This window comes from Aptenodytes patagonicus, chromosome 24 (genome assembly GCF_965638725.1).
Source record: "Aptenodytes patagonicus chromosome 24, bAptPat1.pri.cur, whole genome shotgun sequence".
NCBI classification, from domain to species: Eukaryota; Metazoa; Chordata; class Aves; order Sphenisciformes; family Spheniscidae; genus Aptenodytes; species Aptenodytes patagonicus.
Window position 1 is genome coordinate 2,635,838 of NC_134972.1, and position 28,000 is coordinate 2,663,837.

Consider the following 28,000-nt stretch of genomic DNA (forward strand, 5'->3'; position numbering starts at 1 on the left):
GGGCCCCGGCTCCGCGCCGGGCGGAGCGCACACCACCACCACCACCACCACCCCCCCCCGCCTCTTTTGCAGCCCACCGTCCTCGCCGGGATTTGGGATCTACCTGGCCGCCTTGGGAATTATTATTATTTCTTTTTTCTTCCCCTCCTTTTTTTTTTTTTTTTTTTTTTTAATTTTTGCACACGTGGAGGAACGCGTGGATTTACTAACATGATCTTGGCAAACGCCTTCTGCATCGTCCTCTTCGTAGGTGAGTGGCCCCGGCGGGGATGCCCGCAGGCCGGGAGGGCTGCTGTCGCCTGGCCGGGCAGGATGGCAGAGGTGGCGTGTCCTTCCCCTGGGCGGCGAGGGGCTGCGGGGGCTGGAGAGAGGGACCGGCGCTCCTCCGAGATGGGCACTGCTCGGGTCTCGGTCTGCATCAGGAGAGGGACGAGGATTTTAACTAGGGGCAACTTTATTTTCCTATTGTCTATCAAACTTAAAACGGGGGGGGGGGACGGACAACCCCAACCGCCCCTTCGGGGCAGCCCCCGCCGCTGGCATCGCACGGCCGCGATCGCGATCCAAGGGAGCGGGCGGGATCGGCGATCGGCGTGCGGCAGCGAAGCCCTGTTCGTCTTTGATCCCCTCTCCCCCTGTCAGCCTATGTGGATTTGCATTTCGGAGGATATCTACCCCTCTCTCCCTCCCACCCGCGTCTCCCAGCGCCCTCCAGCCGCTGCTGCCGTGGCTGCCCCCCCCCCCCCCCCCCCCCCGCCGTTCCTGCTAGCGCCTGGGAACTCGGCATGGAGAATCGGTTCGGAAAGTTGAGTTAATTGCATGTGTGTGTGCGTGGGGAATTGCTGTCCCCTCTGTTGCAATTCGTGCGTGTTGCTTTAGCTCATGTGTGTTATTTAGGAGCCCTGTCTCGGCCAGGAAGAAAGCTTAGCGTTTCTAGGGCAGCCTCCTACAGAGACGGGGAAGGTGCAGCCGAAAAGGGGGAGAAGTCAGAGATGGTGGTGGGTCTGGGGTGAAAAGGAAGCAAATGAGAAAGGTCCGTTTTTTTCCTCCTGCGAGGCTGGGTGCACACAGGACCGTGACTCGGTCGTGTGCCGTGTCGTGCTCCAGATGCCGTTACGGCAGCGCCCGCACCCCGCTGCCTCTCCACGGGTGCCTGTGCGTGTGTGATCCCCAGCACACTGCAGCAGCGAGCGCCCGGAAAAACTCTGCTGAGCTCGCCTGGGCTGGAGGAGCGTCACCCTGCCTGTGAGGAGAGGGAGAAGGGACGGGGAGGTGCTGAGGGAGACTTGAAGGTTGGCAGAGCGAACCTTCCTCCAGAGCATCCCGCCGTGCGGGGCTGGGGATGCAGGCAGAGAGGGACCGCCGTGCGCGGGGTGCTCGGCAGCCCTGGGGAGCGCTCTGCTCCCTGGAAATGGGGGTGACAGGCTCTTCCTCTCCCCTGCTCCCCAGCGCAATCCCCGGCTGGTGAGGGGAAGGGGTGCCGTGCCGGCGGGGGGGGGGGGGGAAGCTGGTGCCTCACCTGCCTTTGTGTGGGGCGGGACACAGGCCTGAGCAGTTGGGGGCTGAGCGCCGATTTGGGGGTGCATTTCCCCATGACCTGCCAGCGGCAGAGCGTGCCGGGGAGTGTCAGGGCAGGGGGGCACGTGCCCTGCCGTCTGAGCCAGAGAGAGCAAGGAGGGATGCTCTGAGGGCAAGGTGGGGGACACAAGTGGGAAGACATCTGGGCAGGGGAGAGGAAGGGCTCTCCAGCGCTGGCTGGGGGGCAGCTGGCCGCTGGCCGTTTGTACGCATGTCTGACTCGCTGCTGGACGTCTCACGAGCGAGATTCAGGAGGACAGGGACCTCCAGGATGCCCCACCTAAGGCATCCAAACCGTGATCCATTTGCCCTCGTGGGGGAGGTTGCATGAAAACAAGACCATCTGCCCCCTTTCCTGGGTGCCCCAAAGGTTTCATGGGCGCAGGGGGGGAGGCCGGGTGGGGAGGCTGTCCCCCCCCAGCCAGAGGAGCTGCAACACCCCGAGCAGTCATCACCGGGAAGCCGTACCCCCAGACTGAGCATTAGGGATGGGGTGCCCAGGGGACCTCATCCTGCTGCTTTCCAAAGTAGCTCCCCACGACGTGGCCTCGTGGCGAGGAGCCCGGGAGAGCGGGGCCCGGCGTGGAGGAAGCCCAGCTCTTCACATCTGGGCTCTTCTTTCTGATGAGCTAAAAAAGCCCTTTGCTTGGGATAAAGCGATCGCTGCCACAGCCGCCGGGCTGGGAGGCTGTACGTTCCTGAGCAATTTTTTTTTTTTTTGAGTTGAGTTGTGGGGATAAATATTTACCTCTAAAGCTGCCTGTGTCCAAAGGTCTCTGGCAGGACCGGTAAAAGGAAACATGTATTACAGCTAGAAAAGAGGCAACACAGCTTGATGCTGCTCGGGGAAGCTGTGGGAGCGAGAGGAAAGCGGGCCATCGCGTTGTTTGCTGGCTGACTGTCGGAGGCTTGTGCATCTGCCTGCAAATCCTTGCTGTGCTCCGACACCCCGGAGACTGCTGAGGATTAGGTTTAAATTCTCTGCAGATGTTTTATTGATATGAGTTTAGCGAGTGTGCGTCTGTGAGGCATTTTTTTTTGGGTAGGAAAAAAACCCCTCAGCCTGCCCCTCCATCCAAACTCCCCACCTTACATCTCTGTGGGGGTCTGCGGAGCTCTACCTGGCTTGGCAGCGCCACGAGCCGGGAGGAGAGGAGGGCTGCAGGAAAAACCACCGACCCGGCAGCCAGGGCTGAGCGTGCTGCTGGATTTGGGGGGACCAAGCTGTCCTGTGCGGGCTGTGAACCCTGGGGAAGGGCTGCTTCTGCCCTTCCTCCTCCAGCAGGATGGCTTTGTGCCGTGCTCAGGGGTCTGCTGGCTCTCCTGGCTTGGATGTGGTGTGGGATGCTGCAGGCACCCTCCCGGGGCTGCTGAGGGGGCATGCAGCACCCTGCTCTCTGCGAGGCCGTGGAAGCAAGGTGGCAAAAGACAGGAGGCCGGGGCCAGCTCGCCGCCACGCATCCCTGCCAGCTCCCCAGTGGGTGGATTTACTGTTGGGTTTCCCATCCCGGCATGAGCGAGTGCCCACCCCAGCACTGGGGTGTGCCACCGAGGGTGCTGGGGCCCCTCGCAAAGATGCTCCCTGTGGTCCAGCGCTTTTTGCATCAGGGCAAGGTTGTCTCCCTTCCCTGCCTGCCTGCCAGCACCTCCGGTCCCTGCCTGGGAGGCCCATGGAGCCAGCCGAGAGATGGGATCGCAGCTGGAGCGGAGGCTTCGGGCGGTGCTTCGGGAAGAGGCTTCATGGCATCGGCTGGAGAAGACCGAATTGGAGCTGAGACCTGGGCTTGCTCAGGGCAGAGGGCTCGGGGCGAGCACCAGACGGATCTGCAGCTGGGCTGGGCGAGGGCGGCGGAGGAGGAATGGCACATGGTGGAGCTGTGGGATGGCTCTCGATGCCTGGGAGCCAACTGGCATGGGGCTGACGGCTGCAGCAGGAGCAGGTTGTCCCAGCTGCTGCACTGGGTGCCTCGGGCTGGGGTTTCCCAGCGTGTAAAGGTGCAGAGCTTGCCCCTTTCTACTCAAAGTGCCAAAGCATCATCCATCTCATGGCAAAGAGCTGGCATTTCTGCCCTGAGGAGCGTTTGGGGATGCCTGTTTCTCCTCCACCAGTCCAGGCTGTGTGCCTCCACCGCTTGTGGATCCTGCCTGCCTGCCTCCCATGTGGAATATAATCCTGAAAGGCCGAGGAGGGCCTTCCCAAGGGACATCTGCCACCCAAAATTGGATGTAATGTGGGTGTAGGGGTTCTGCACCTGCTCCTAGTTACCCAGACACCCAGACCTCTCTGAACCCAACGGTGTTTGTTCGGGGGCATCGGCTGAAGACCAGGAGGATGGGATCTGTTCCTTGGCCTGACCGCAGGCAGTGGAGGTGTTTCCACCCGGGGCTGCTGCCCGTCCTGCTCGTTCACCCCCTGGCATTGCCCCGTCCCTCCTGAAGAGCCACCTGAGCCCCGAGCATCCCCTCTCCTCTCCCCGTGGCCCGAGGAGCATGTCCCGACTTGGCGAGGTGGGCAGAGGCGTGCATGGCCGCCTGCTCCCGTGGCCGCTTGCTCCCGTGGCACGCAGGAGGCAGGGCATGGGTGTCCGTCCCAGGGTGCTGGCAGAAGACGAGCCCTGCCTGCAGGCAGCTGCCTGCGTGGGGGAGCCGCTGCTGGGGCTGAGTGCCCGCCGAGCTTGGGAGCTGCCTGTGCGTCCTGGCGGGTGGGGGGGACACGGGTGGCCCTTGTCACATGCCTGTAGGTGTCACTGTCCCCCTGCCATAGCCGGCCGAGCGGCCGCGGGTTGGGAAGGGGCTGGGAGCTGGAGGCTGAGGATGGCTGTGCCCGTCTGGTGCCTTGCATGTGGCAGCAAGGGGAAGGGGAAGCTGCTCCCCAGGGCGCAGGGGCAGCGATGGGTGTGGGCATTGCACGAAGTGGGGTGTCCCCGTGCATCACCCTCCGGGGCGGCTGAGGATGCCCTCCAGGTCCCGTCGTGCCTGTCTTTGCCTGCTTCAGGGCTTTCCCTGCCTGCGGTTACAAGCTGGCGGATGGGGGAGTCAGGAGTGGCAGGGGGTCCTGCCCACCCCGTCCCCATCGCTTGGCTGGTGCAGGAGTGGGGGGACCAGCCGCGCCAGCGCAGCCTGTGCCCCTTCCCCATGCACCCGTGATGGGATGGGCCAGTGGCCTTGCCTGGGATTGACTTGGCAAGAATTTATTTCAAAAAGCAAAAGAAAATGATAAAATGGTAGAAATAGCGTGAGAGCTGAGGGAGTGCCGGGCGGGAAGGGGAGGGCTTGCCAAGGCAGGGTCCGAGGAGCAGGCAGTGGCCGTGCACGGGCAGGAGCCAGGTGAGCTGGATGGTTGCCACCCCGAGGGGCAGCTAGCACGGAGGCCATCCCCGGGGGGAAGAGTTTGTACCGAGCTGCAGCCGTTCTGCAGCCCTGCCAAGCCCGAGTGCTCAAAAACCCGTGAGTCAGATGCCCTAAAAATCCCGTGGCGGGCCTGAAAACGATGAGCTGCAAAATAAAAACCAAACAGCAACGTGCGCAGTGAGTTTGGATGGGCTTTCTGCTTCCCTTGACTCTTGAGAGGTCATGTGTGGAGGTTGGTGTCCCCAAGCACAGGGGCTGGAAACATGCTGTGTTTGTTTATTTGCCTGTTTGGTTCTAATAAGAAACAGAGTCCCGCGGCTCCGGGAGCGGAGGCATTGGGTTAACCCTCCACCTTCCCCACCCCACGCCTTGGGGCACGTCACCGCTGCTGGGGTGCCCTGTGACATCCTGCTTGCTTTTTCAGGCCACTGGCTGAATTTAGTCGTATTTAACAGCCCCCGGCGGGGTTATGGCTGGGGACACATCCAGGCTTGTTTTAGGCACGATGGAAGGATGCTGTCCCTCTCTAGAGCCCAAAGGTGGCTCTAACGCCGGGGATCAGTCGGGGACCGTGGCTGGGGCAGGGGCTGATGTGTGGGGTCCCGGGGAGGGAGTGCAAGGGGTTCACCCCACCTGGTCGCCCTCCCTCACCTCTCTCTGCCCTCATCTCTCCTTCCCCCGCCCCTCGCCCAGATGAGATCCTCCGCTCGCTGGCTGGCCCCCCGTCCCCACCGGGGCAGGACCCCCATGGCTGGCGGGTGCCCGTGGACTGCGTGCGAGCCAACGAGCTGTGCGCGGCAGAGCCCAGCTGCAGCTCCCGGTACCGCACGCTGCGGCAGTGCCTGGCCGGCCGAGACAGGAACACCATGCTGGCCAACAAGGAATGCCAGGCAGCCCTGGAGGTGCTGCAGGAGAGCCCCCTCTACGACTGCCGTTGCAAGCGAGGGATGAAGAAGGAGCTTCAGTGCCTTCAGATCTACTGGAGTATACATCTCGGGCTGACCGAAGGTACGGGGCAGGGCTCTGTGGGGTTGCAGTGGGGTGGAGGGTGCTGGAGGAGAGGTGGTCCTGACCCACCTCGAGGTTGGGAAGCTCCGAGGGCACCTCGCTGCTCTAGTAAAAATGGGTTGAGCAGTGCCCTGGGCTGCACGGGCACCCCAGGCAAGGCAGACGGTCCCCCGTTTCTTGGAGGATGCCGATGGGGGCCGGGCTGAGAGCTGGGCTGCCCAACGTGGGCGCGGGGCTGGGGGCTGCGTTTGCAGCAAGAGCTGATCGCTATCATGGCAGAACTGTTGCGCCCAGGCGTCCAGGCACCTGCAAGCCGGGGCAGGGCTCCTCTCCAGCTGGGCTCCCTCCCTCCTGCCTGCCCCAGAGGAGGAGATGTGGCCGTAGGGTGCAGATGGAAGCAAGGCTGGGGCACGGCTTTGCACCTCAGTACCGGCTGTGGGTCCTGTAGGGATCCCTCTGGGGTGCAGAGGTTGTCACTGCCTCCTCGGACCCCCCAGCCCTCCATTAGCCTTTGCTGCAGCGGGGTTTGTGGGCTGGGGAACAGCAGGGAGGGCTCACTGGGGTCTCGCCTTGTGGAGAGGTGATGCACCAGAGCCTGCTGTAATTGCAGCCTGGTGAAGGAGTAAATCAGAGGTTGGAGCAGTGCGGTAATTGAAATTGGATTTTGCTAGCCCAGGGCTGGTTTGTTCATTGAAGGCAGGATTATCTACTGCCTGAAGGCAGGGGGAGGCAGCGGGCTTCACCCACTGCCCCTCACCCCTCCGCAGGGGCATCACCGGGGCTGGGGCTGCCCCCGGGGCTCGTGCTGCTGGTCCAGGGCTGCAGAGGGGCACTTTACTGGGCTCAGAGGAAGGAACCAACTGTGAGGGGCTCAGCTGGGGCTGGGGCTGGTGCCGGTGCTGGTGGGGTTTGCTTTGCTGTCCTGTGGGCTCTACCCCCACCTGCCACCACTGCGCAGCTCTGCCAGCGCCCGGCTGGCCCCAGACTGGAGAGGAGCAGAGCCAGCATCAGTTTAACAGTATAGATCCCTTTAATGGGCTTACGACTGGCTCTGCACATGGAAGCTCTTAAATCCAGCTTCAGCTCGTGCAAAACCGCCTGTACCAGAGCCCCTGAGTCGCGGCACAGTCCTTGCAAGGGCACGTGCCCGCCTGGCCGGTGGCAGCTTGTGAGCAGACGGGCCCTCGGCCACCCGCGGCACAAAGTGTGTCGGCGGCTTGGCCCCGCTTCCACCAATGATTTGGGCCTGTAAAAATCCCTGTTCCTCTGCTGTTTCATTACCTTGGCTGAAAGCCACCTCCTTCAGCAGCTTGAGCTAAAGGGGTTCATTTGATAGAGCCTGCGGAGGAGCCTCCGTCCCTGGCAGCCACGTTCCCGCAGCGGGCGGAGGTCTCTGACCTCCCTCCTGAGCTGGGATTGAAGCCAGAGGAGGTGGAGGTGGTGCTGGGGGGGCTTTGGTGGCAGCGGCGAGGATGTGGGGAGCTGTACCCAAGCATGCAGCACCCCGGGTGAAATTGCCTTCAAATCTGGGTCAGCACAGGGACTAGTGAGCCCGAAACCCAGCCCAGAGCAGGCATTACTGCTTCATTGTTTTCTACCCCTCATTAGCAGCCTTCATTCAGCGATTTCAGAGGGCTTTGCAAACATGAATGAAGGATGCTTTACTGCTTGATGCGTACTCCAGGACCTGTACCTGGAGGAGGAGGAGGTGGGAAGAGAAGTGATTATACCAAGTCTTAAGGAGAGGTAGAAGCTTTGGGGAGATCCAGCAGCTCATAGCTTTAACGTGCATAAACCAGTGAGTGTAAAAGCAATGAGGAGCCCAAGGTAGACCCTGATCTTCTGCCTTTTAGCAAAGATGCTGTGCCCGGTGGCCTCCCGTCCAGCCCCTCGGCTGTGGGAGCTAACCTGTCCGTGCCATTAAGGAGGACTGCTTTCACTCCAGCCTCATTCCTGGAGGTTAATTGTGTCTCAGTAAGCTCAAGAAAAGTCCGCTGCCCTTTTAATGCTCAGTAATTTTCCTAGCAAGCAGCAGGATTCAGCTAGTATTTAATTATTTATTGCATTGGCAAAGCAATATACCGTGAGGTTACAGTGTTTCCTAAATGCACTTTAATAAAGGTACTATTTGTCATCGGAGCATTAGGAAACCTGTCGAGGCAAAGGGGTTGGCCTGAAGCAGGAGGACTCTGCAGGCTGCCCGGAGTGTGTTTCTTTTCCCATGACCAGCAGCAGCAGCAGGAGCCACCCTTGGCCCCGGCGGGGGCTGTTGCACCCATGTAGCATCACCCAGCATCGCCCTCAGGGCGGTGGCAAGGCCAGGCGCAGGGTGATGGGCTGAAAACCCACAGGCGCTGGAGACAGCCCAACCTGGCATCCCACCGGGGTCTCCCTGGCCAGCCACCCAGCTCTGCCCCCCCCAAATTTCCAAGGAACGGCGCTGAGGAGCTGCTGGGCTTGGAGCAAGCCCTCCCGCATTGCTCCCTGCCTCTTAATGAGATTGTTTTCCAGCACAGGGTTTCAAGTGGCTCCTTAATTACACAGGATAAATGCTGCCGCCTTGGGCTAATAATAACTCGGTAGAGCACGCGTGGGCTGGAGCGGTCCGGGCTGCCGGGGCCCGTCCCCGGGGCAGACCAGGCTCACCCGCAGCGAGGGCACCCAGAGCGGGCAGGGATCCTGCCGAAAGGGCTGCCGGGCACAGCAGAGATCGATGCTCCGGGCCGCTGGTCAGCCTCTGACTGGGGCTTTCGAAGTCCAGCCATTGATTTTTTTTTTAATTTTTTATTATTTTTTTTTTTCCTGTGGCTGCTGGGGTTTGAGGAGGGTGTTTCCTCTCCTGAGAGCCGTGGCCGGCTCTCCTGAAATCAGCCTTTTCTGGAGTTACACGAGGGGCAGGCAGCAAAAGCACGTGGGTTTGCACTGAAATCAAAGATGGGAGAGAGGGGGTTTGCTCCCAGCCTGGGGACAGATGGACCGTGCTCAGGTTCCCTCCGGAAAGTGCGGATTGCGATGGATGAGCCCCTGGAGTGCAGCGTGGGTGGGTCAGTGGTGGGGATGCTCTGGTGCTCAAACGATGAGGCTCTCCGGTCGGGTCTGTATCCCCCCACTGAAATATTTCCATTTTCCCAAGGTGCATCAGAGGCAGAGCAGAGTGGAAAACAATCTTTACAGTGTTTTTTTAGGCAAATGCTTTTTTTTGCAACAACAATAAAACAATCCAGTGTTGAGTATAGACCCCAAAACTTTCAGCTTGCAGCTGGCCCAGCCTCTGTGGACGTAGTCATGAAACACGGAGCTTTCAAATCTAAATTCCCTCAACTCTTGAGGTCAGTTTGAACGCAGCCGCTGCCAAACCTGAGCTTGCAGCAGGACCCAGCCGTCAGGCAGCTGCAGGCAGCAGCGCAGACCTGCCCGCCCAGCCACAAGTTCCCAGCCAGCAAGAATTAAGCCGAGCTGGTCCAAAATGGGCTTTTCCTTTTGTTGCAGGGCAGTGCTTTAAACGCTTTTTGGTTTTCCCTTCCCAAATTGCAGATTGCCACGCTGGGGGGTGCCCGCGCCCGGCCATAGCCTCAGTGGTGGCTGAGGTTATTCGCTGTGGTTTTTAATTTGCTTTTTCTCCCCCTTCTCTTTCTTCCCTCCTACTCTAGGAGAAGAATTTTACGAAGCTTCCCCCTATGAGCCGGTCACCTCTCGTCTCTCAGATATATTCAGACTTGCTTCAATTTTCTCAGGTAATAAAAGCAACATGCTTCCGCTGTTTTATCTTCTTTTGCGCGTGAACATAGACCTGCTACCGAGCTCCCTGGCAAGGAAAACCTGCAACTCCTTCCCCCGTGGTTTGGTCCTTTGCTCCTCCAGCTCCTATGGCCGCTCTCCTGCCCGTCTCTTCTCCCCGTCACCCCGGACCTGATGCCTTGAGCATCCCCCGGGGGTGACACGTGTCCCCCTGCAGCTGGCCGGGATGCCGGTGCCTGACAGAAGGGAGTGATGTAGGGGCTGGTTCCCGAGTGCTGCTGGGGTTTGATGCACTTTGGGACAGATCCTCTCTGTTTCAAACCTTCCCGGTGGGATCAGACGTGCTGGGAGCGGGTGAGCCCCTGCCCGGCAGTGATGGCAGAGCCACAGGCAGCAGCCCCCTCCTCGGGCTTCCTATTTCCCCCCAGGCTGTGACTTAGGTTTTTACCTTTTGGACTCAGCTGCCTCCAACCGTGGGCTTATATCAAATAGCTGAGGTGGGCTGGAGAGCCGGTAATCCCCTCGTTTGTCTTGTGGACGTGTCCCCTCGTGCAGCCGAGCGTCACGGCATTAAGCAGGGGAGGAGGGGGAGGCACAGGCACAGCCCGGGCTCCAGGAGGGACCAGGCCCTCCCGCTGCCCATCCATCGCTCAATGTAAAGCATTTTGTCTTCTGGAAGACTTGGGACCGGCAGGACGCCCCATCTGCGGGGAAGCTGGGGGGGACTCTGTTTGCTGTCCCTCCCCGGGGCAGCCGGCCTCAAGCCAAGCTACGGGATGCTGCTGGGAGAAGGATGCCGAGCCCTTCGGAGCATCTCTCTGCCTCCATGTCCTCCTCTCGGGAATCCAAACTCCACCATCATCCTCAGGAACTTTTTTTGCCATCTATTTCCATGACAACCCTCCGTGCTGCCATCCCCCCCCCCCTTTCAAATTAGGTCACGCAATGCCTTGGCTTCTCCTTGCTCTTCCTCCTCTTAACCCTTTCCCCAAGAGCCTCCCACCACCGTGGGGTTTTGGGGGTCCCTGCATCCCCAGACTTTGCAGGGTGCACATGGGCAGAGGGTGGTGGCACCCCGGTGACCCTGCAGCGATGCCGTGCCCCCCTGGGCTGCGCAGCCCTGCCCACAACCACCCTGGCTCGCTTGGGGACGCCTCGGAGGAGGGCTGTGATGCCACATCCCCTCGCTGCTGTCACCTGATGGATTTTAGCTCCCGAAGCAAATTTGCCAGGCTCCCTCCGGCGAGCTTAGCACCGGTTCAGGATGACGATGCCACCCCCTCCCGTCTCCCGCACGCCTTTTTGGATTACATTAGCGTCAAGGAAATATTTTAGCTGCTGGAAAGTATGAAAAGCAAAGTGTCTGGAGTGGGGGATTAAACGCTCATGGGCTGATTTATTCATAAAAGCAAAGCAAGAGGAGAAGGAAGTCTGTCTGGCAATTTTGGGGCTGGGAGAAGTGGGAATTGGCTGCTGTCATGCTCCAGAGATGTGCCGTGGCCATCGGAGTGGCCTTGATGCTTCTTCCACTCCTTCTCTGTCCCTCTCGCGTGGGGCTGGAGTGGTGGGAGCGGCAAGCGGCTGCCCCCCGGGACCCCCAGCCCTGACCCGGAGCCCAAGCAACTGAAGCAAATGAGCTGTTAGTGGTTAGTGTTGTTTCTCGATAACAAGGCTGAGGCAGAGCGCTGCTAATTGCCTGTGGGGATAGCGGAGAGATTGCCTTGCCCTTCTAGAAAGAAGGGGCTGTGTAAGCGAGGAGAGCGGCGATGCACGCTGCCGCGCTCTGTTTGCTCGTGCCCTCCATGGGCAGCCTGCCGGGGCTGGGGTGGCTGGCGGCACCACGAGCGAGCATCGCGAGCGAGCACCTCGAGCGAGCACCGCAGCCCGCCCCGTGCATGGGGCTTTGCGCTCCCGGACCCCCCCATGGAGCAGAGCATCCCGGGCCGGCGGTGAGGATGCTCTGCAGTGCCAAGGGGTGCCGGAGCCTGCCCTGCCCTGAGGAAACCACAGCCTGCAGGGAAGAAGGAAGAGGCTCCGGTTGGGAAACTAGCCCCACGCTGTGTTTCTGCCCGCGTGGGCACCAACACGGGGCAGCAGCACCCAAGAGGCGGGTGGGCGTCAGACCCCCAGCCTCAGCCTGCGCTGCACGGCACGGAGTGGGCTTGCAGCAGCACTGCCTTCCCCATCGCCCTCCTCCTCCTCTGCCCCTGACCCCGTCCTGCACCAAAAGGCCAGGCAGAGCCTGCCGAGGGGACAGCTGGTGGCACCAGGTCTCCCAGCGCGTACCCTCCCCGGCTCCTTGGCCCCCGTTTCCTTCTCGCCTCATGAAATTTTCATGCTTGTGCTTTATTAATGAGCTCCCCAGAAACCCTGCGCTTTCAAGCACCGGCTCTATTAAAATGCATCCGGGTCCCTGCAGGTCTCAGGCAGGGCAGGAGCGATGCTCCGGAGGATTAGACAATAAGCCGGCACTTTGCACAGCTTCCACGCTTGTGCTGGAGAGCCGCCGCGCTGGCTGTTAACCGCTCGCAGGGCTCGGAGCCGGGATGGCCGCCAGCACACCCGGGTGCAGAGGGTGCTCGGTGCATCCCCCCAAAACCAGGAGCTGGTCTGGCCAAGGAGAAGAGCGAGCCATGTGTCCCCCATCCTCTTCAAGCATCTTTTTCCCCTTCTGCTCCTCTGACATCGGTGTCATGAGCTGTCTCCATCCTCAGCCCTCGGCTGGAGGGACCCTGTAGCATCACCCGGGCTGGGGGGTTCTTGCTGTGAAATGGCAATTTCTGCCCTCTCCCATCCTTGGGGAGGGTGCAAAGCCCTGAAGGACTTGTCTTCACCTCCTTTCTCCCCGGCTTTATTCCAAACAGGGCTCCATGAGGAGCGGGGAGGAGGATCCCCCCTCAGCGCAGCACCGCTTCACGCTCTGACCATCTGTCAGCTAAAATATCTCTCTTAGCTCAGGCAACCTTCTTGCCTCTTGCACTATTTTTCAAGGCAGATCTACTTATAAATCATGTATCATAAGAAGTATTCGCTTTACATGTGTCTTATCAAACTCCCCCGTCCCTGGTAGATCTCCACGGGGGGTGTTCATCACTGGGATGACACGTTTGGCATTTCGAGGGCTCTCTCTGAGCAGCTTTACCCCCCTGGCTCTGGGGTCTCATGGCATCTCAGCCCAGCCGGGGGGTGCTGGCCTTGGGTGAAGGGGGCTGCGGGGACGCCACAGTCGTCACGGCACAGGTCGGGACCGGTGGCACCGAGCTCCCAGCAGCTGCAAACGTCCCCCAAGGGCAGCGGGATGTGGGTCGGGTTTGCATGAGACGGCACCGGGGGGGGGCTTCCAGCTTCGCCTTTTAATTGGGGCCAGTTAACGCAGGCAGTGCCGTGCTGGCGGCTCCTGGCTCGGAGGCTCACGCCGAGTTGGATAAGACCGTGGGAAAATGAGGCAAAGTCGGGTCCCGTGCTGCAAATGACACCCCAAAACGCTGCTCGCCTGCAGGGCGGCCCCCGTGGGCAGCTGGGGGAGGCAGAGGAAGGCAGGGGGGTGATGCTCACGCAGGCAGCTGCTTGCCATTTGCTAATTAGCAGGGCCCTACAAATATGTCTGTTAGGAAACCCTCCTTGATGCTGTCATTTGTCTTTGCCAGCGGAAGCCGGGAGACAACGGAGGAATCCACGGACTTGGCTGGGCTGCGGAGGGGAGGCAATGAGGGACAAGATGGCTGGTGCAGTCAGGTGGCTTCTAAAATAGCACCTGGGCTGCTGAGGGTGATCCATCACTTTGACAAAAAAAAGAAAAGAAAGAAAATTCAGCGTTTGTTCCCATGCGGAGGTTTGGCTCTGTCCGTCCTCTCCCCATTTATTTGCTGACGGCTGGGATTTCTGGGGCAGATGCAGGATCTGGCTGGTGCGGGGCAGGTGGCCGGTGCCCAGCTCTGGTGGCAGCCTTGTCCCCATTGTCCCTGCCTGGGCAGCGCTCAGCCCTGTGGGGGGGCTGGCTGGGGCTGGCCTGGTTTTGGGGAGCCCCAGGAGATGATGTGGGGGCTGGGGGGCACTGTGCAGCTCAGCAGATTATTCTGCTTTGGAGCAGGCTGAGTAATTAATAATTATTCTTTGAATAATTGACAAGAAACAAAATATTGCAAATTCATGGCATGAATTATGCACTGAAGACTGTTTGACCAGGTTCCCCCCGCTGCAATCGGTGTGCATTGACCCCTTCCATGCTGGAGGAGGACCTCCAAATCGTGCAGGGGGATGGGGATGAAGGGGGGAAACCTCAGTGGTGTATCCAGCCCCCTCGCCGCTGCCAGCAGGGCAGGGCCAGGCCGTGCCGGAGATGCCAGGGGGTGACACCAATGCCAGCCCCCTTCCCCGTAGCATCTCCCTGGGTTGAGGGCATCTCCCCATCCCTCAGTGCCATGCTCACCCCTTCTGCCTCTTGCTCTCCGGGCAGGAATGGACCCCGCCACCAACTCCAAAAGCAACCACTGCCTCGACGCGGCCAAAGCCTGCAACCTGAATGACAACTGCAAGCGCCTGCGCTCGGGCTACATCTCCACCTGCAGCAAGGAGATCTCGGCCACCGAGCACTGCAGCCGGAGGAAATGCCACAAGGCTCTGCGCCAGTTCTTTGACCGCGTCCCCAGCGAGTACACCTACCGCCTCCTCTTCTGCTCCTGCAAGGACCAGGCTTGCGCCGAGCGCCGGCGGCAAACCATCGTCCCCTCCTGCTCCTACGAGGACAAGGAGAAACCCAACTGCCTGGATCTGCGCAACACGTGCCGGACGGATCACCTCTGCCGGTAAGGGCTGCGCCGGGCTCTGCGCGGGCTTTTCCCAGCCCTTCCCGGTGCCGGGGGGAGACCCGCAGACTGTAGAGCGGGGTTTGTGCAGGACCGTGGCCGGGTTTGCAGCGCTTTCTTGTTACATGACCCTGTTCCAAGTTTATCGGTTCCATCTTCCCGATGCCATGGGGCATTTGCTGGCTGGGTCTCCTCCAGTAACAGCTGTATTCTGCGCGTAAAATGGGGCAGAGTTAATGGTTTTTGGCTGCTCATGGAGAGGTTGAGGCGCGGCCTCAAGTTTGGTCCCCCCTTGCTGCGGGGTGAATCCATGGGTTTGTGTGGGGCTGCGTGTGGTTTGCCAGCATGGGGGCTGCCAGCTGAGCCCCCCGCCCCAAGCTCTGATCTGCTCCAAAACCCCCAGTGCAAAACCACGGCTCTGCCTTTCCCTGTGCTTGGCCCGGGAGCTGCAGTGGGGCAGTGCCCTCCGGCAGCGCTCAGGTCGGGTAGAGACGTGGGGCAGAACCAGAGCAGCGGGGACGGAGCTGCCTTTCTGCTGTGAACGGTGGAGCTGAGTCCCTGGGGGCCGTGCTGGCTCTGTTCCCCACCTGGGACTGCTCCGTCTCCCCAAGCTGTGGAGGGGATGAAGGTGCAAAAGGCACCGCGGCAGCGGCGGCACCCACGCCCTGCAAGCAGCAAAATCCCTCGGCGTGCTTTCAGCATTCCCAGCCGAAACTTCATGGCTGGTGAAATCCGCTGTTTTCCCCGTGGCGGAGTGAAGTTGGGAGATCAGGCTTTTGTTCCGTTATGAAACTCATTATTCATACGGCAAAAAACCTCCTGTCACCCTCCGGGGGCTGGATCAGCCTCATAAAGAATATGTTTCCTACAAGGAGGAGGGTCTTTTTGCCATCAAGGTGATGGAGTTTCCCAGAGCCTGGTGGCGAAATAAATGAATAACACAGCTTCAGGTCCTCCTCTGGCTGTAAGCAAATGTGTTTGAAACGTGAGAATGTGGCTTTTTATCAAAAAGTAATACAATAAGCCAATGCCTATGAATAAAAGATACCAGGGCTGTGCTGAGTCGCGGCCAAATTAATGGTAGTATCTCTCCGTCAGCAGGCCTGATGCTTGCTCTGACATTAAATGCTGCGGATGCATCTGCTCACGGAGGGGGATAACCTGCATTAGCAGCGCGTTGGGGGGACCAGAGAGGCCACGGAACTGCCGAGCATTAATTACAAGCCCGTTCCTGCCTGAAATGAAATTCCACCAGAAAGAGATGAAGCAGCAAAGGGGGAAGTGTGTGGCAGCTGCTTTGGCTGTTTGCTCCGAATTGGAAATGCGTTTTTCCGGCAGCAGCATGGATGCTGCCCGGCTGGTGAGAGGCAGCCCTGGCCGGGGGCTTTTGCTTCAAAGCACCCGAATCCAGCATTTATTTATGCATCCAGCTTTGGGCATTGGTTTGCAGTTTTGCCTTAACCTCGGCTGTTCTCTCCCCATGATGGGGTGTTGCAGGGCTGTGCATGGATGCACTCCTTGGATCTGGGCTTGCAAGAGAAGGTCCCATCCCATCCACTCCCCTCCCGCAGCTCTGCCCCGGGGGGGCTCCGGCAGTGCTCCCGAGGCTCGGGCAGGCGGGTTTGCTCCAAACCCCCCATTAAAAGCGGTTGCATTAACCAGGCTGTGGCACTGGGGTGCAAGAGGGGTTAAGAGCCTCCAGCGGGAAGCCCGTGCCCAGGGACACTCGGAGATGCTGACATGCTCCAGCAGCTCACTTCACCTCCTTGTGTTTGCAGCTGCGAAAGTGTTTAGAAGCGGTGACCTACCTGAGGTGAGCTGTGCCCGGCACCTGAGCTGAGGCAGGGGGAAAATAAGAATTTTTCTCTACTGATGTTGCCTTGCAAGTGAGAGAGGGTCTGGCTTTTTTCTCCCTGGCTTTTGGGATGGAGATGGTTCTGGCAGAGCCTTCTAGCAGGGGCTGTATGTGCACTGTGCTTGCCCTGGGAGCGGGCATACCCATGCAGGCTGCACTTTATGGTCCTTGCTGCTGTTTTTCCCCCTCCATCTCCGTCTGGAGGTCTCCTGCTGGCACGTCTTCACCAGGGATGAAGGAATGGCCCTGCATGCTGTGCCTGATGCACACATGGGCATCATGTGCCCTGGCCCACGGGGAAAGGATGTGGAGGAGAGCTGGTCAAGGAAAACCATCGTTAGCAAGAGACTTGTCTGAGAGCCTGCTGCCCTGTCTGCTTGACGCTAGCTGCCTGACTATCCAACGGCTGTGAGTCCATCTACCCCAGCGCTGCCCCAAACAGGGGCAGGGAGTCACAGCTCCCATTGCTGTGGGTCTAGTTTCCCAAATGAAGGTTGGGCATGGACTTACTCACCAGCTGAACCCCGTCTCCCACAGCCTCGTCTCCTCCGTGCGCGTTCCTGGCGTTTCCCAGCTGCTCCAGGCCGAGAGCGCCTAGCGAGCCTGGAAAGCCCAGGCTCAGGAGCTGAATCAAACCTAGGCTGTCTAGCCACCGTGTGGGTAAAGCAAACTCCTCCAGCAGCTGCTGCTTGCACTTCGTCGGAGGGTTTTAACCAATGTGGAGGTGCCGTGTATTTGGGGTGGATCTGGCTCGGTGCAGGGGGGTCTCATTCAGCGGTGATGCAGAGGTCCCTGCTGCAGGCTCGGTGCTTGGAGCTCCTGTGCAGACAGGGCTGCACCCAATGTGGGGATCTACAAACTGGTGCGTGGCTCCAGGACCCCTTGAGATGCTGCTGGTCCTGCTCTGGGCGAGCAGCTTGCTCTGCTCTTCTGCAAAAGCCTGGGGGGGTTTGCATCCGTGTGCAGGCTGGGTGAGTTTGGCTGTTTGGCATCCCCTTTGCCGAGCGGCTCTGGGCTTGTTTTGCAGGGACAAGGTGGTCTGCAGGGCTGCCTGGTGCTGGGGGGGCCTCTCCTCTCTCTCTCCTGCCTCTCCGAGGCACTCTGCATTTAAAAATAACAAAGCATTGGCAGGCAGCCGCTGCCAAGATCATCACCAGATGCTGAGAACGTGTATAAATAGAGCGTGCAGGCTTTGTCCTCCTTCCCGCAGCATCTGCACCCACCAGCCTCCACCCAGGAGCAACTGGGCATGAAACCCCTCCGTGTCCCGTCATCCCAAGGCCCTGCCTGCGGGCAAGGCAAGGCTGGGGTCTGCCGTAGGATTTCCCGTCAATGCCTGTGCTTATCGGGCTGCCGTCGCGGACTGATGCTCATCTTCCTTATCTGCATGTGGGACTGGCAAGGGCATTGAACTCAGAAGCAGATCAGCAAGCTGCTCTGAAACCCGGCGGTGACAGGAGATGAGATAATGTTCCCGCGCGGGCTGCGAGCGTAATTAAGCCTCCTGGCTGAACGCCTAATGAACGGCGAAGCCCTTGGTAGCAGGATAGGACTTTGCGGGGAGATTTTTGCTGCCATCTCGCCGCGGTCAGTGCTGAGCTGGGTGCGTGGGGATGCTCCTCGTAGGGGCTGCTGCTCCTGCAGGACGCAGCCCACCCTGAGGTCCCGTTGCTTCCTTCCTGAAAGAAGCAGAGGAGTTGGGGAAGAGGGCAAATTAATGGTCCAGCATAGAAAACAGTCATTTTGGAAGTTTTTCCATGGCTTTCTGCTGCTGCTTTCCAGCTGCTCAGGGCTGGTGGTGAAGTGGTCGTTGAACACCAGCCCCTGTCCCATCTGTGGTCGCAAAAGCTGGGGAGATAAAAGCCACCAGTTCCTCCGTCACCGCCGGTGGAAGGTGATGTTTTCTGAATGCTTTGGGCTGGGGTATTTTAACCTGCGGGCAGCGTCCCAGCATGGAGTGGGCTCCCGATCACCCGGGGGTCCCCGCGGCTAGGAAGAGGGTGCTGTGCAGCCCCTCCATTCTGCACTGCACAGGGAGGCTGGGGACACGAAGGGGCCAGGATGCGGCCCCCGAGCTCCCGTGCACCTCTGCATGGGCTCAGGTCCTGGCGAGGGCGAGCACTCAACCTGTGCCCTTCCCTTCCCTGGAGCAGGGTGCAGGACGTGGGTTATTCTGGGCTGAAATCCTGGGCTTTGCTTTGGACAAAGCAATTCAAATGGCCTTGACCTGTGAGGCTGCTAAAAATCCCCTGTGAGATGCCCCAGCCCCTTCGCCCAGCTCCTGGCCGTGAGAGCAGGAGCAATCAGGCTCAGATCGCTGCAATTTGTGAAGCTTTTCGTGCCGGGAAGCTTTTCCTCGCACAACGGAGGAGCCTGACAAACTCCCCGAGCTTTGTGTCTGATTGCAATGGACAGGTTTTAGCTCCCAGAATATAAAAACCTTTTGCAAAACACTAACCTCAGCTAAGGGGAGAGGGAAGGAAAGGGGAGAAAAGAGCTGATTTCAGCAGCTGCAGTTTGCTGTATTTTTCATCTTGCATCAGCAAGTCAGGAACACAAATAATCTGGTCTTATATGCTTCAGTGATGCTGGTGCTGAAGAATTTCCCAGCCTCCGCTGGCTGTAGCTCCTCAGCATCCAAAAGCAGGGTGACGTTTCATTTGCCTGAGTTTTCTCCTCTTTTTCAGCGTATTTGTGGCTGGGGCAGGGGATGGATCCTGCCCAGCTCCTCGCAGGACCCTCATGTCTGCGTGCATTGGTGAGGTGCATTTCTGCACGGCAGAAACCATCTCTCTTTGGCTGGGGTTGGGGTGCTAATTCGGGAGCGATACCCCGGGGAGGGGAAGCCCTGCTTCCTCGCCCGAGGACCCACGAGGGAGGCTTGGCTCGGGGTGTGTGCGAGGGAAGGAACGGATCCAGGCTGGCTTGGTATTGATTAAACACCAAATATGGGAACAAAACACTTTTTTTTTTTTAAACCCACGTCCTTGTCTTCACGCCCTTTGTTTAGCACAGACAAAATGCCATCTATAATGGATGGTTCCTTGATAAACAGCAGAGCGGCAGCTCAACTTTCTCATTACGCCATGTAATGAGAGCGGCTCAGAAGTCCAGCTGGACTGTCCACGTAGCTGACTGGGAAGAAGAAGAAGAAGGAGGGAGAAGTGCTCCTGGATTTAACAGCGGCTTTGGGAGCTGGTGGAGAGGAGCAATGCTTGTGTCTGGAGGGGGACAGGGCACGGCTGATGGGTCCCCAGGGTGGGTGGCTGCACCAGGGCTGGGCAATCGGGGCTGTAATAACCTGCCGGGGGAAGCCCCCAAATCCGACCTTAAATTAGCAAATCTGCAAAGGTTGGTGGCTTTGGCTCCCCGGTATGGGGGGGACAGAGGGAGGGGGCCAGTGGGGCAACACCCCCCGGGTACCTTCTCCCCTGGGCACGCGTGTACAAAGGCAGCTGGAAGGGATCTCTCAGCTCCGCGGCCACCTTGCTCAAGGCTAACTGCGCTCTTAACACAATAATAAGTCAATTCGCACTGAATAATTAAATAGAGAGCCTTCATAAATATTGACTTAATGTGACAGCAAGTCTATACTGACTCAGGGTTTGCTTATGTAAACACAATCTCCTGTTCGGCTTAGTTAGCAGTTCAATGAAATAGAACAGTCCTTCAATTAAAATCAAATGATGCGTGCGTTTAATTCTTCCCTTCTCTTACCGGGTAATGATAGGGTTTGAGCATAGGCAAGAGGATAAAAAAAAAAAGTCTTTCAACTGCTCTTATCTGTGATGAATCAAAATGCGGTGTCCTAAAAATACACATGGATAACTAAACTTCTTAATTAACGGCTCCTAACTTAGCAGTTGGTCTGTTGTCTGTTTGTCCTCATTTATTTTTTTGCCTCTTGCTGGCTTAGCTCTGCTTACTCTAATTTGGGGATTTCTCCTTTGCTTCTCTCTGGTTCATTCTCTTTTTGCCTCTCTCCTGCTGCCCCCATCTCTCTGGGCGAGGGGCAGCTTTAGGATGGGGGACCAGTCCTCATCCTACAGAGAGATGCTATGCTACCGCAGGGATATGGTTTTCACTAAAAGCAGGAATAAAACCCTCCTGGCTCGTACCAGAACAGGCGACCCCAGTCTCCAGAGGTGTCAGATAACTTTTCCTGGATAAAACAAGTATTTCCATTGATCTTTTTCCCCCCCCCCCGTGAACTATTTACTAGCTTTGGTAGAGGGTCATCCAGAAAAGTGGAGTTTTGCTCCAGCTTCCCTCATTTCTTTAGCTGATCCCCATCCCCAGGGCTCTTTGAATTACCTGGCCGCTCTTCTTGGTGTTTGAGGCTAATTTTTTTTTAATCTCAGCATCTCCTGGCTTTGAAAGCATTCATCTCCAGCAGGACGAGCAGGCAGAGCGAGTGTTGGGAGGAGGATGCCCAGCGGGCCCACGGGTTTTTCGTGTCTTGCTGAGTTTTTGCATGTTGTCGCAGCTTCTTGAACATCCACCGCTCTGCGGGGGGGGGAGAGGCGCGTTTCCGAGCCGCCTCTCGACGCTCGTGTCTATTAAAGGCATTTTTCCTTGGTCCCTGTAAATTGCCTGTGAAAAACACGTCTTGAGTAATCTCTGCATCTTGGACATTTTCTGCATGAAATATTCAAGAGCCTGGTACTGTTTGCTTTGATGGGTGGTGAGTTATTACCAGCGCCGGGCTTGGACTCCTCATAGGCATGCGGTGATGGGAACAATTAGCACCCAATTAGGCACCTTGCATCTGTTCTGGGGATTTTTCTGCTTAAAAAATTGCAACGCACCAACAAACGGGAAAAAAAACCCCAATCAAAAATCCTCTGCTGTAACTTTTAATGTCAGAGCGAGGGTGTCTTGCTGGAGCTGGCAAGCTGCTTCTGAATTCCTGCACGGTAACAAGGCTAGGACATAAGTTAGCGGCCAGGAGTTGATGGGATGGTCCCTGCAGCGATGCCCAAAGTCCCCTAAACGGGGGATATATGCACCAGGGGTGTATGTGCACTGCAGGGACCCAGGTCCCCAGGAGGTGTCTGGAGTTGGGCAGGGAGAAAGAGAAGTATTAAAGCCCCCGGATCCCTGGAGCTGCCTCCCCTTGGCATCGTCCTGGTCTCTTCACCCAGAAATCAAATGTATTTTCTAGATGCATCAAAGAGAAGCAGCTTGGAAGCCCCTAACTTTGAAACCCAGCACTTGGAGCAGGTTTGGGATATGATATATGTGCATATATATAAAATTAATTTTTGTTAATCCCTTTTTCATTCTTTTTTTTTTTTTTTTTTGGACTTGGAGGCCTTTCAGGAAAATAACGTGCTGGCCGAGGCTGCGCCCTGCAGCTCCCCGCGCCGTCGTCCTCCTTCCTCATCCCTGACCCAGCTGCCAGCCCAGCTCTCCCCAGCCCAGGTCTGGCGTTTGCAGGCAGAGACTGGCCAGACCCACCTGCTGCCTCGAGCTGCCAGCCAGCAATTTGGCACCAATTTCTCCTGTTTCTGCTAAGATGGACTTGGCTCCCTCTCCTTTTTTTGCCTGGGCACTTAAAAGCAGAAATCTGAGAAGCTATGGCCCGGTTCCAGTAAGGTTTATTCCTGGCAGTTAGAGTCTCATCCAGTGACTGCAAACTCATTGTATACAACGGAAAGAGTGACATCTGGCTTGGATATTCTGGAAAGATTACCAGCTGGCTTGTCATGTATTATGAAAAGAATAACATTTGCCTTAGAGGATGCTACAAGCCAGGAGCAGGGCCCCAGGGAGCAGCGTGACAAATTTTCGTGGCGCTCGGTGATGAACTTGCCACAGTTCTTTAAGAGAATTGACGTGCCTTCGCCTCTAATTTGAGGAGAGGGGAAATGCTGTCGGAAACTTTATTTATCTCCCACAGAGGGGAGGAGGAGGGAGTCCAATACCTTCCTGTGATGGGGATTGTGTGAAAGGAGCGGAGTTGGAGCTTCTCTGCTCTGCAACGCCCACCCTGGGCTCTCCCCTCTGCTCCCACCTTGCAAGTGGGGAGCAACATCCCTTGACCCGAGGCTGGTTTTGGCTGCAGGGAGGGCTGAGCACTGCAAAAGTCCCCTGGCAAAGCTTTTCTGCACATGCTGGGCTTTGTGCACGGCTCCGGCAAGGGAGACTGTGTGCTGAGAGCTGAGCATCAGTCCCAGGAGTGGATGCAGGATCATAGAATGGTTTGGGTTGGAAGGGACCTTAAAGATCATTTAGTTCCAACCCCCCTGCCGTGGGCAGGGACACCTTCCGCCAGACCAGGTTGCTCAAAGCCCCGTCCGATGTGGCCTTGAACAATTCCAGGGATGGGGCATCTACAACTTCTCTGGGCAACCTGTTCCAGTGCCTCACTACCCTCCTGGTGAAGAGTTTCTTCCTTACATCTAATCTAAATCTACCCTCTTTCAGTTTAAAGCTGTTACCCCTTGTCCTATCACTACGTGCCCTTGTAAAAAGTCCCTCTCCAGCTTTCTTGTAGGCCCCCTTTAAGTACTGACAGGCTGCAATAAGGTCTCCCCAAAGCCTTCTCCTCTCCAGGCTGAACAACCCCAACTCTCTCAGCCTTTCCTCACAGCAGAGGTGTTCCATCCCCCTGATCATTTTTGTGGCCCTCCTCTGGACCTGCTCCAACAGGTCCATGTCCTTCTTGTATTGAGGGCTTCAGGGCTGGACACAGTGCTCCAGGGTGGGTCTCACCAGAGCAGAGGGGCAGAATCCCCTCCCTCGACCTGCTGGCCACGCTGCTTTGGATGCAGCCCAGGATACGGTCGGCCTTCTGGGCTGCGAGCACACATTGCTGGCTCATGTTGAGCTTCTCATCAACCAACACCCCCAAGTCCTTCTCCTCAGGGCTGCTCTCAATCCGTTCTCCACCCAGCCTGCATTTGTGCTTGGGATTGCCCCGACTCATGTGCATGGGATCGGTGGCTGTGAAACCCCGTGACCTGGAAAAAGCCCCAGTCATGGATGGCTGGAAACAGCAAAAGTCTCCAGGAAACCGCTGCATTCCTCCATGGAGCATCCAGTGCTCTGGTTCAGCCCCGAGCAGCTGTGCTTTATTCCCTCTTCTGTCCTTTCCCCAGTGCGTAGCCCATGAAACTGCAGTGGTCTTCTGGCTGCGGGCTCAGCAGCAGCATCTCTGCTCCTCCCTGGCGCTGGCTGTGTTTCGGTGGTACCTGCCCCCCCGCTCCCTTAGCGCACTCGAGATCGGGTGTGATGAAAAGTGCTGGATGGATGTAAGGTATCACTGCAGATCCCTTCTACTTCATTCAATCACTGCTTCATTTGTTCCTCCGCTTAATTTGATCAAAACCTTCTGAAAACAAATCATTCCTATTTAAAAAAAAATAACACAATTTCTACCCTTTATTTTCATCAGTTCTTATGGCTTTAGGCAGGTACTGTTGGATGATTCAATCACCGGTTGGACAAAGATGACATTTAATTAAGAAGGAAGGAAAAGGAAGCTAAAGAAAATAATGTATGCCTCTTCTTTCTATATGAAGTGTGCAAAAAAAAAAGAGCTGAGGAGATTTTCTGTTGTGAAATGCAAGGTCTCACCTACAGTGTCAGCAACTTGGCTGCTTCGCAGCAATTCCTCCCTGTGATTGAAACCCAGCCTGGGCCACAATTCAGCCTCGTGTCTATTCATTTAATGACTGAGTCAATTTGGAAAACTGCTCCCCATCCATCTGCCCACCTGGTCCATCTGTCCATCCTCTTCTACATCCTTCCCGTTTCTTTATCCTTCTACCTCGGTGATTCGGATCATCCCAAGAAAAATCCCCAGAGCGTCGCATGGAAAGCGTGGGTTTGTGTCAGCAGAGCCAGATTACCGATGCACCTGGAAATAGCTGTGCTTCCATCGCTCCTTGTGCTTTTTCTGTGCATTACACCGAGCAGTGAGAGAAGATGAGATGGGGTAACCAAGCCAGTAATCGGGTTAGGAGTGGAAATCAGCTCCTCTGCTCCTCTTGTCCCTCCTTTATTCCTCCTGGTCCTGCTGCCGTTCTCCCCATCTCTGCTCTTTCTGCCTTCGCTCTGCCCCCAGAGCCGAGTCTGGCAGGAGGGCAGGCAGGGCACGAGCATCTCGGCCCCCGGGGTCTCTGCGAGGCTTCCTTTTGTTTTTTCCCTTCCCAGCTGCAAAAGAAGAAAGGAAAATGTAACCCCCAACCTCGGGCATTTTAATTGCACTCTATGCTTTAACATTTCAGAGGGGAGATAAAAACAAGCAGTGAAATTTTACAGTCGTGTAATGATGCCGGGAGCAGCGCGGCCAAATGAGGTTGTGAAGTTTATGGTGTGCTCTGCCAGTCGAGCAGCGCTTGGAAAGGGCTGGGGGGGTGGGAAGCAGTAAAGGATGGAGGAACGAGGGTCCCACGCTCGGGGGCTCGTCCCCAGTGGGGTACCCACCTGCAGGCAGGCACCCCTCCCTTGCCCGTGACCCTCCGGCAGGCTGGGGCGACCGGAGGCGAGACAAAAAGTTGCACCTCCTGAGTCTAGATCTCATTTAGAGCTCTCTCTATCCCGTTTATCCTCTTTTCTCACCTTTATTTTTTTAAAACGTTGCTCCTTGCTGCTGAGTTGTTCTGTGCCGGGAGCAGCAGTGTAATCCCGTCCCTCTCCCTCTTGCTCTTTGCACCCAGGTCCCGGCTGGCCGATTTCCACACCAACTGCCAAGCCTCCTTCCAGTCCCTGACGAGCTGCCCCGGGGACAACTACCAGGCGTGCCTGGGCTCCTACGCGGGGCTCATTGGTGAGTGCTGGGGGGGCGGGATGGTGAAGGGTCTCTCCCACCGCGGCCCCTCATCCCTCTTCCTTCTCCTCGCCCGGGAGCAGGCTTCGACATGACGCCCAACTATGTTGATGCCAGCACCACCAGCATCACCATCTCGCCCTGGTGCTCCTGCAAAGGCAGCGGCAACATGGAGGAGGAGTGCGAGAAGTTCCTCCGAGACTTCACGGAAAACCCCTGTCTCGGTAAGGCGCTTCCCCGTCCCCCTCCTCACCCTGCCCCGTCACCGCCGGGGTGCAGCCCCCCATAAACGTCTCCTGCCCCAGGAAACGCCATCCAAGCCTTCGGCAACGGCACCGACGTGAACATCTCCCCCAAGAACCCCTCACCCCCCGTCACCCTGCCACCGAAGACGGAGAAGAGCCCTGCCTTGCCGGATGACGTCAACGACAGCAACACCATGTACGACACGAGCGTCATCACCACCTGCACCTCCGTCCAGGTAGAACCTGAGCCTGGTTGCTGCTGCAAACTGGGGACACCGGTCTGGACCCTCGGTGGGTCCGTCAGCCAGGAGATCGGCTGCAGCCCGTGGGCAGCAAAAAAGTCCTGCTCAGTGCACGCATCTCGGTCTGGATGCAGTGTTGGTACCCAGGTGCCCGGCAGGATCCGGCCATCCCTGGTAAACGGGGGTCAGGGCACTGCCCGGGGGTCTGGTATGGGGAAGGGAGGGATCCGTGCCCTGCCCATCCCCTTGCCTCGCTTGGGGCATCGTCCCCTGCCTGGCACGGCTCTGTGCCCGGGGCAAGGTGAGCTGGCATAGCTGCCCCGAGCGCAACTTCTCCTGCCCCCGGCTCGTTCGGGATGAAAACAGCTTGAATTCCACATGGTTTGGGAAAAGCTGAAAAATATGTTTTATCTTGCATTGCACTGGGCTTGTGGGTGGTAAGGTGCTGCCGGGAGAGGAGCGGGACAGGGGGACCGTGGCCGGTGGGTGTCACAGGAGCGTAGGCAGCATCCTCGGCAGGAACATTTGCGGCAGGGCGCACGGGGGGCAGCGAACCCGGGGCTGGGATGAATCTGCGTGAGTGCTTGCAGCGTTCTGTTGCTTGCACTCTCTCATGCTTCAGGCAGGAGCCCAGCAAAGAGCCTGAGCTGCCCGGGGAGAAGGGATGAGCCCCTTTTCTTTCTTCTCTCCTTTCGCAAAGCTCTTCTGACAGCCCTGGGTGCTTGAGAAGCACGCGGAGAGACTTCACGCTTCGACGCCAGCCACGATTTCCAATGCCCCGTGCATAGGGCTGCAGGCATCGCCCCGTGCCCTTGCAGGGCGGCTCTGCAGCTCCCGGGGGAATCGGGGGAGCCCAAACCCTGGGGTGCGACCCCAGGCGGGAGCGGCCCTGGGTGCACATACCTGCTCTAAGCCTTCCTCCTTTCTCCTCTCCAGGAGCACGGACCGAAGCTAAACAAGTCCAAAGAGCAGAGTCTGTGCTACTCAGAGGTACGTTTGGGGCAGGGGGGAGTGCAGGGAGGGGGGGTCCCGGGGCCGGGAGCTCTTTCCCACTGCAGATGGCTCGGGAAGGATGTGCCAGACAAGCGCGGTCCCGGGGATCGCTGGCTTCGCTGACTGGAGGGCAAAAATAGGTGTTTTCCAAGGTTGGATGATTTTCCCCCAAAAGGACCCTGATGAAACCCTGCTCTCCCCTCGCCCGCAGACCCAGCTGACCACGGACATCATGCCAGACCAGAAGACGTTTGTGGACCAGAAGGCAGGCGGCAGCCGACACTGGGCGGGCCGGATCCTGCCCGTTGTGCCCATCCTCCTGCTGAAGCTGGCGTTATAGAGGGGCGAGGAAGGCAGCGGCCGGCGGGACGGGGACGCTTGAGCGCGCACGAGCGCGCGCTGGCAGCGCCTGCCGGCACGCTCGCTCTCACCTCGGTTCCTGCTGCGGCGATGGGGAAGGGAAGGACCGCCTCGTGCCGGAGACTGAAACGCTCAGAAACACCGGGGATGCCGAGCCCGGGCACGCCAGGCAGCAGGAGGACCCTCACCACGCTGGGAAACTTTGGTGGTTTTCTTCCGATTTTCATTTTTCCCTTTTTTTTTTTTTTTTCCCCCGGTCTTTGATGGTGCGTTGGGTTTCTTTTCTAAAGCAGGAGCCCACAGCTCGTGGTGAACCCCCCCCGCGTGCCCTGCAGCAGGGGATCCAGAGCTGCGAGTGGCACTGGGGAGGGAAAATAAGCGTTGAGCAGAGCTTTGGCAGAGGTTATTTGCAGGATCCATCAGCCCGGGTGCTCTGGGGTGGCCGTGGGGACGGCGAGGTTTCCGCATCGGAGCATCCCGGAGGACGGACTCGCCGTCAGGAGGCTCTTCTGCATCGTTTGAGGGGACTCGCTCGAGCTCTCGACATTGTTATTGGGGGTTTTGGGTTTTATTTTTTTTTCTTTCCCATGGTTGGCGAGAGTTTTGAAATGGAAGAGAAAAGAAACTCCTGTTCAAACGTTGTGAGGTTGTCCTGATGTTTTCAATCTGTCACTTCGAGGGGGAGGTTTTTCTTTTTTTTTTTTTTTAATCTTCGTCCAGTTGAATTTGGGTTGGGATGGGATCCGACCCATCGGTGGTCGGAAACCTCTGTATGTTCCTCTCTGTTTTCTTTCTTTTATATATACATATATAGTGTACGTATATACCGTTCACCTATACCTACATATATGTATGTATATACATAATCATATACATCTACAGTGTGGCTTTTTTAATTTCCTTTTTTCCTTTATTTTTAAAAAAAATGCTCAAATGGCAACAACAACTTTAAAATGTATTATTGTAAAGTTTATTTTTTTTAATAATGTCTATAATGGAAAAAAAACAAACCAATAAACCAAGAACCAAGGAACGAAGCAGCACCGAAA

General features: G+C 57.6%; 1 protein-coding gene across 1 annotated transcript; it reads left to right on the top strand.

The window, feature by feature from the left end:
* GFRA2 (GDNF family receptor alpha 2) lies at window positions 1-28,000 on the top strand. The gene is made up of 9 exons (XM_076358979.1): window positions 1-250; window positions 5,623-5,937; window positions 9,588-9,671; window positions 14,132-14,480; window positions 25,002-25,111; window positions 25,195-25,335; window positions 25,417-25,592; window positions 26,535-26,588; window positions 26,803-28,000. Exons 1-9 carry the CDS (start codon window positions 211-213, stop codon window positions 26,929-26,931), a joined length of 1,398 nt encoding a protein of 465 aa, XP_076215094.1. The 5' UTR covers window positions 1-210; the 3' UTR covers window positions 26,932-28,000.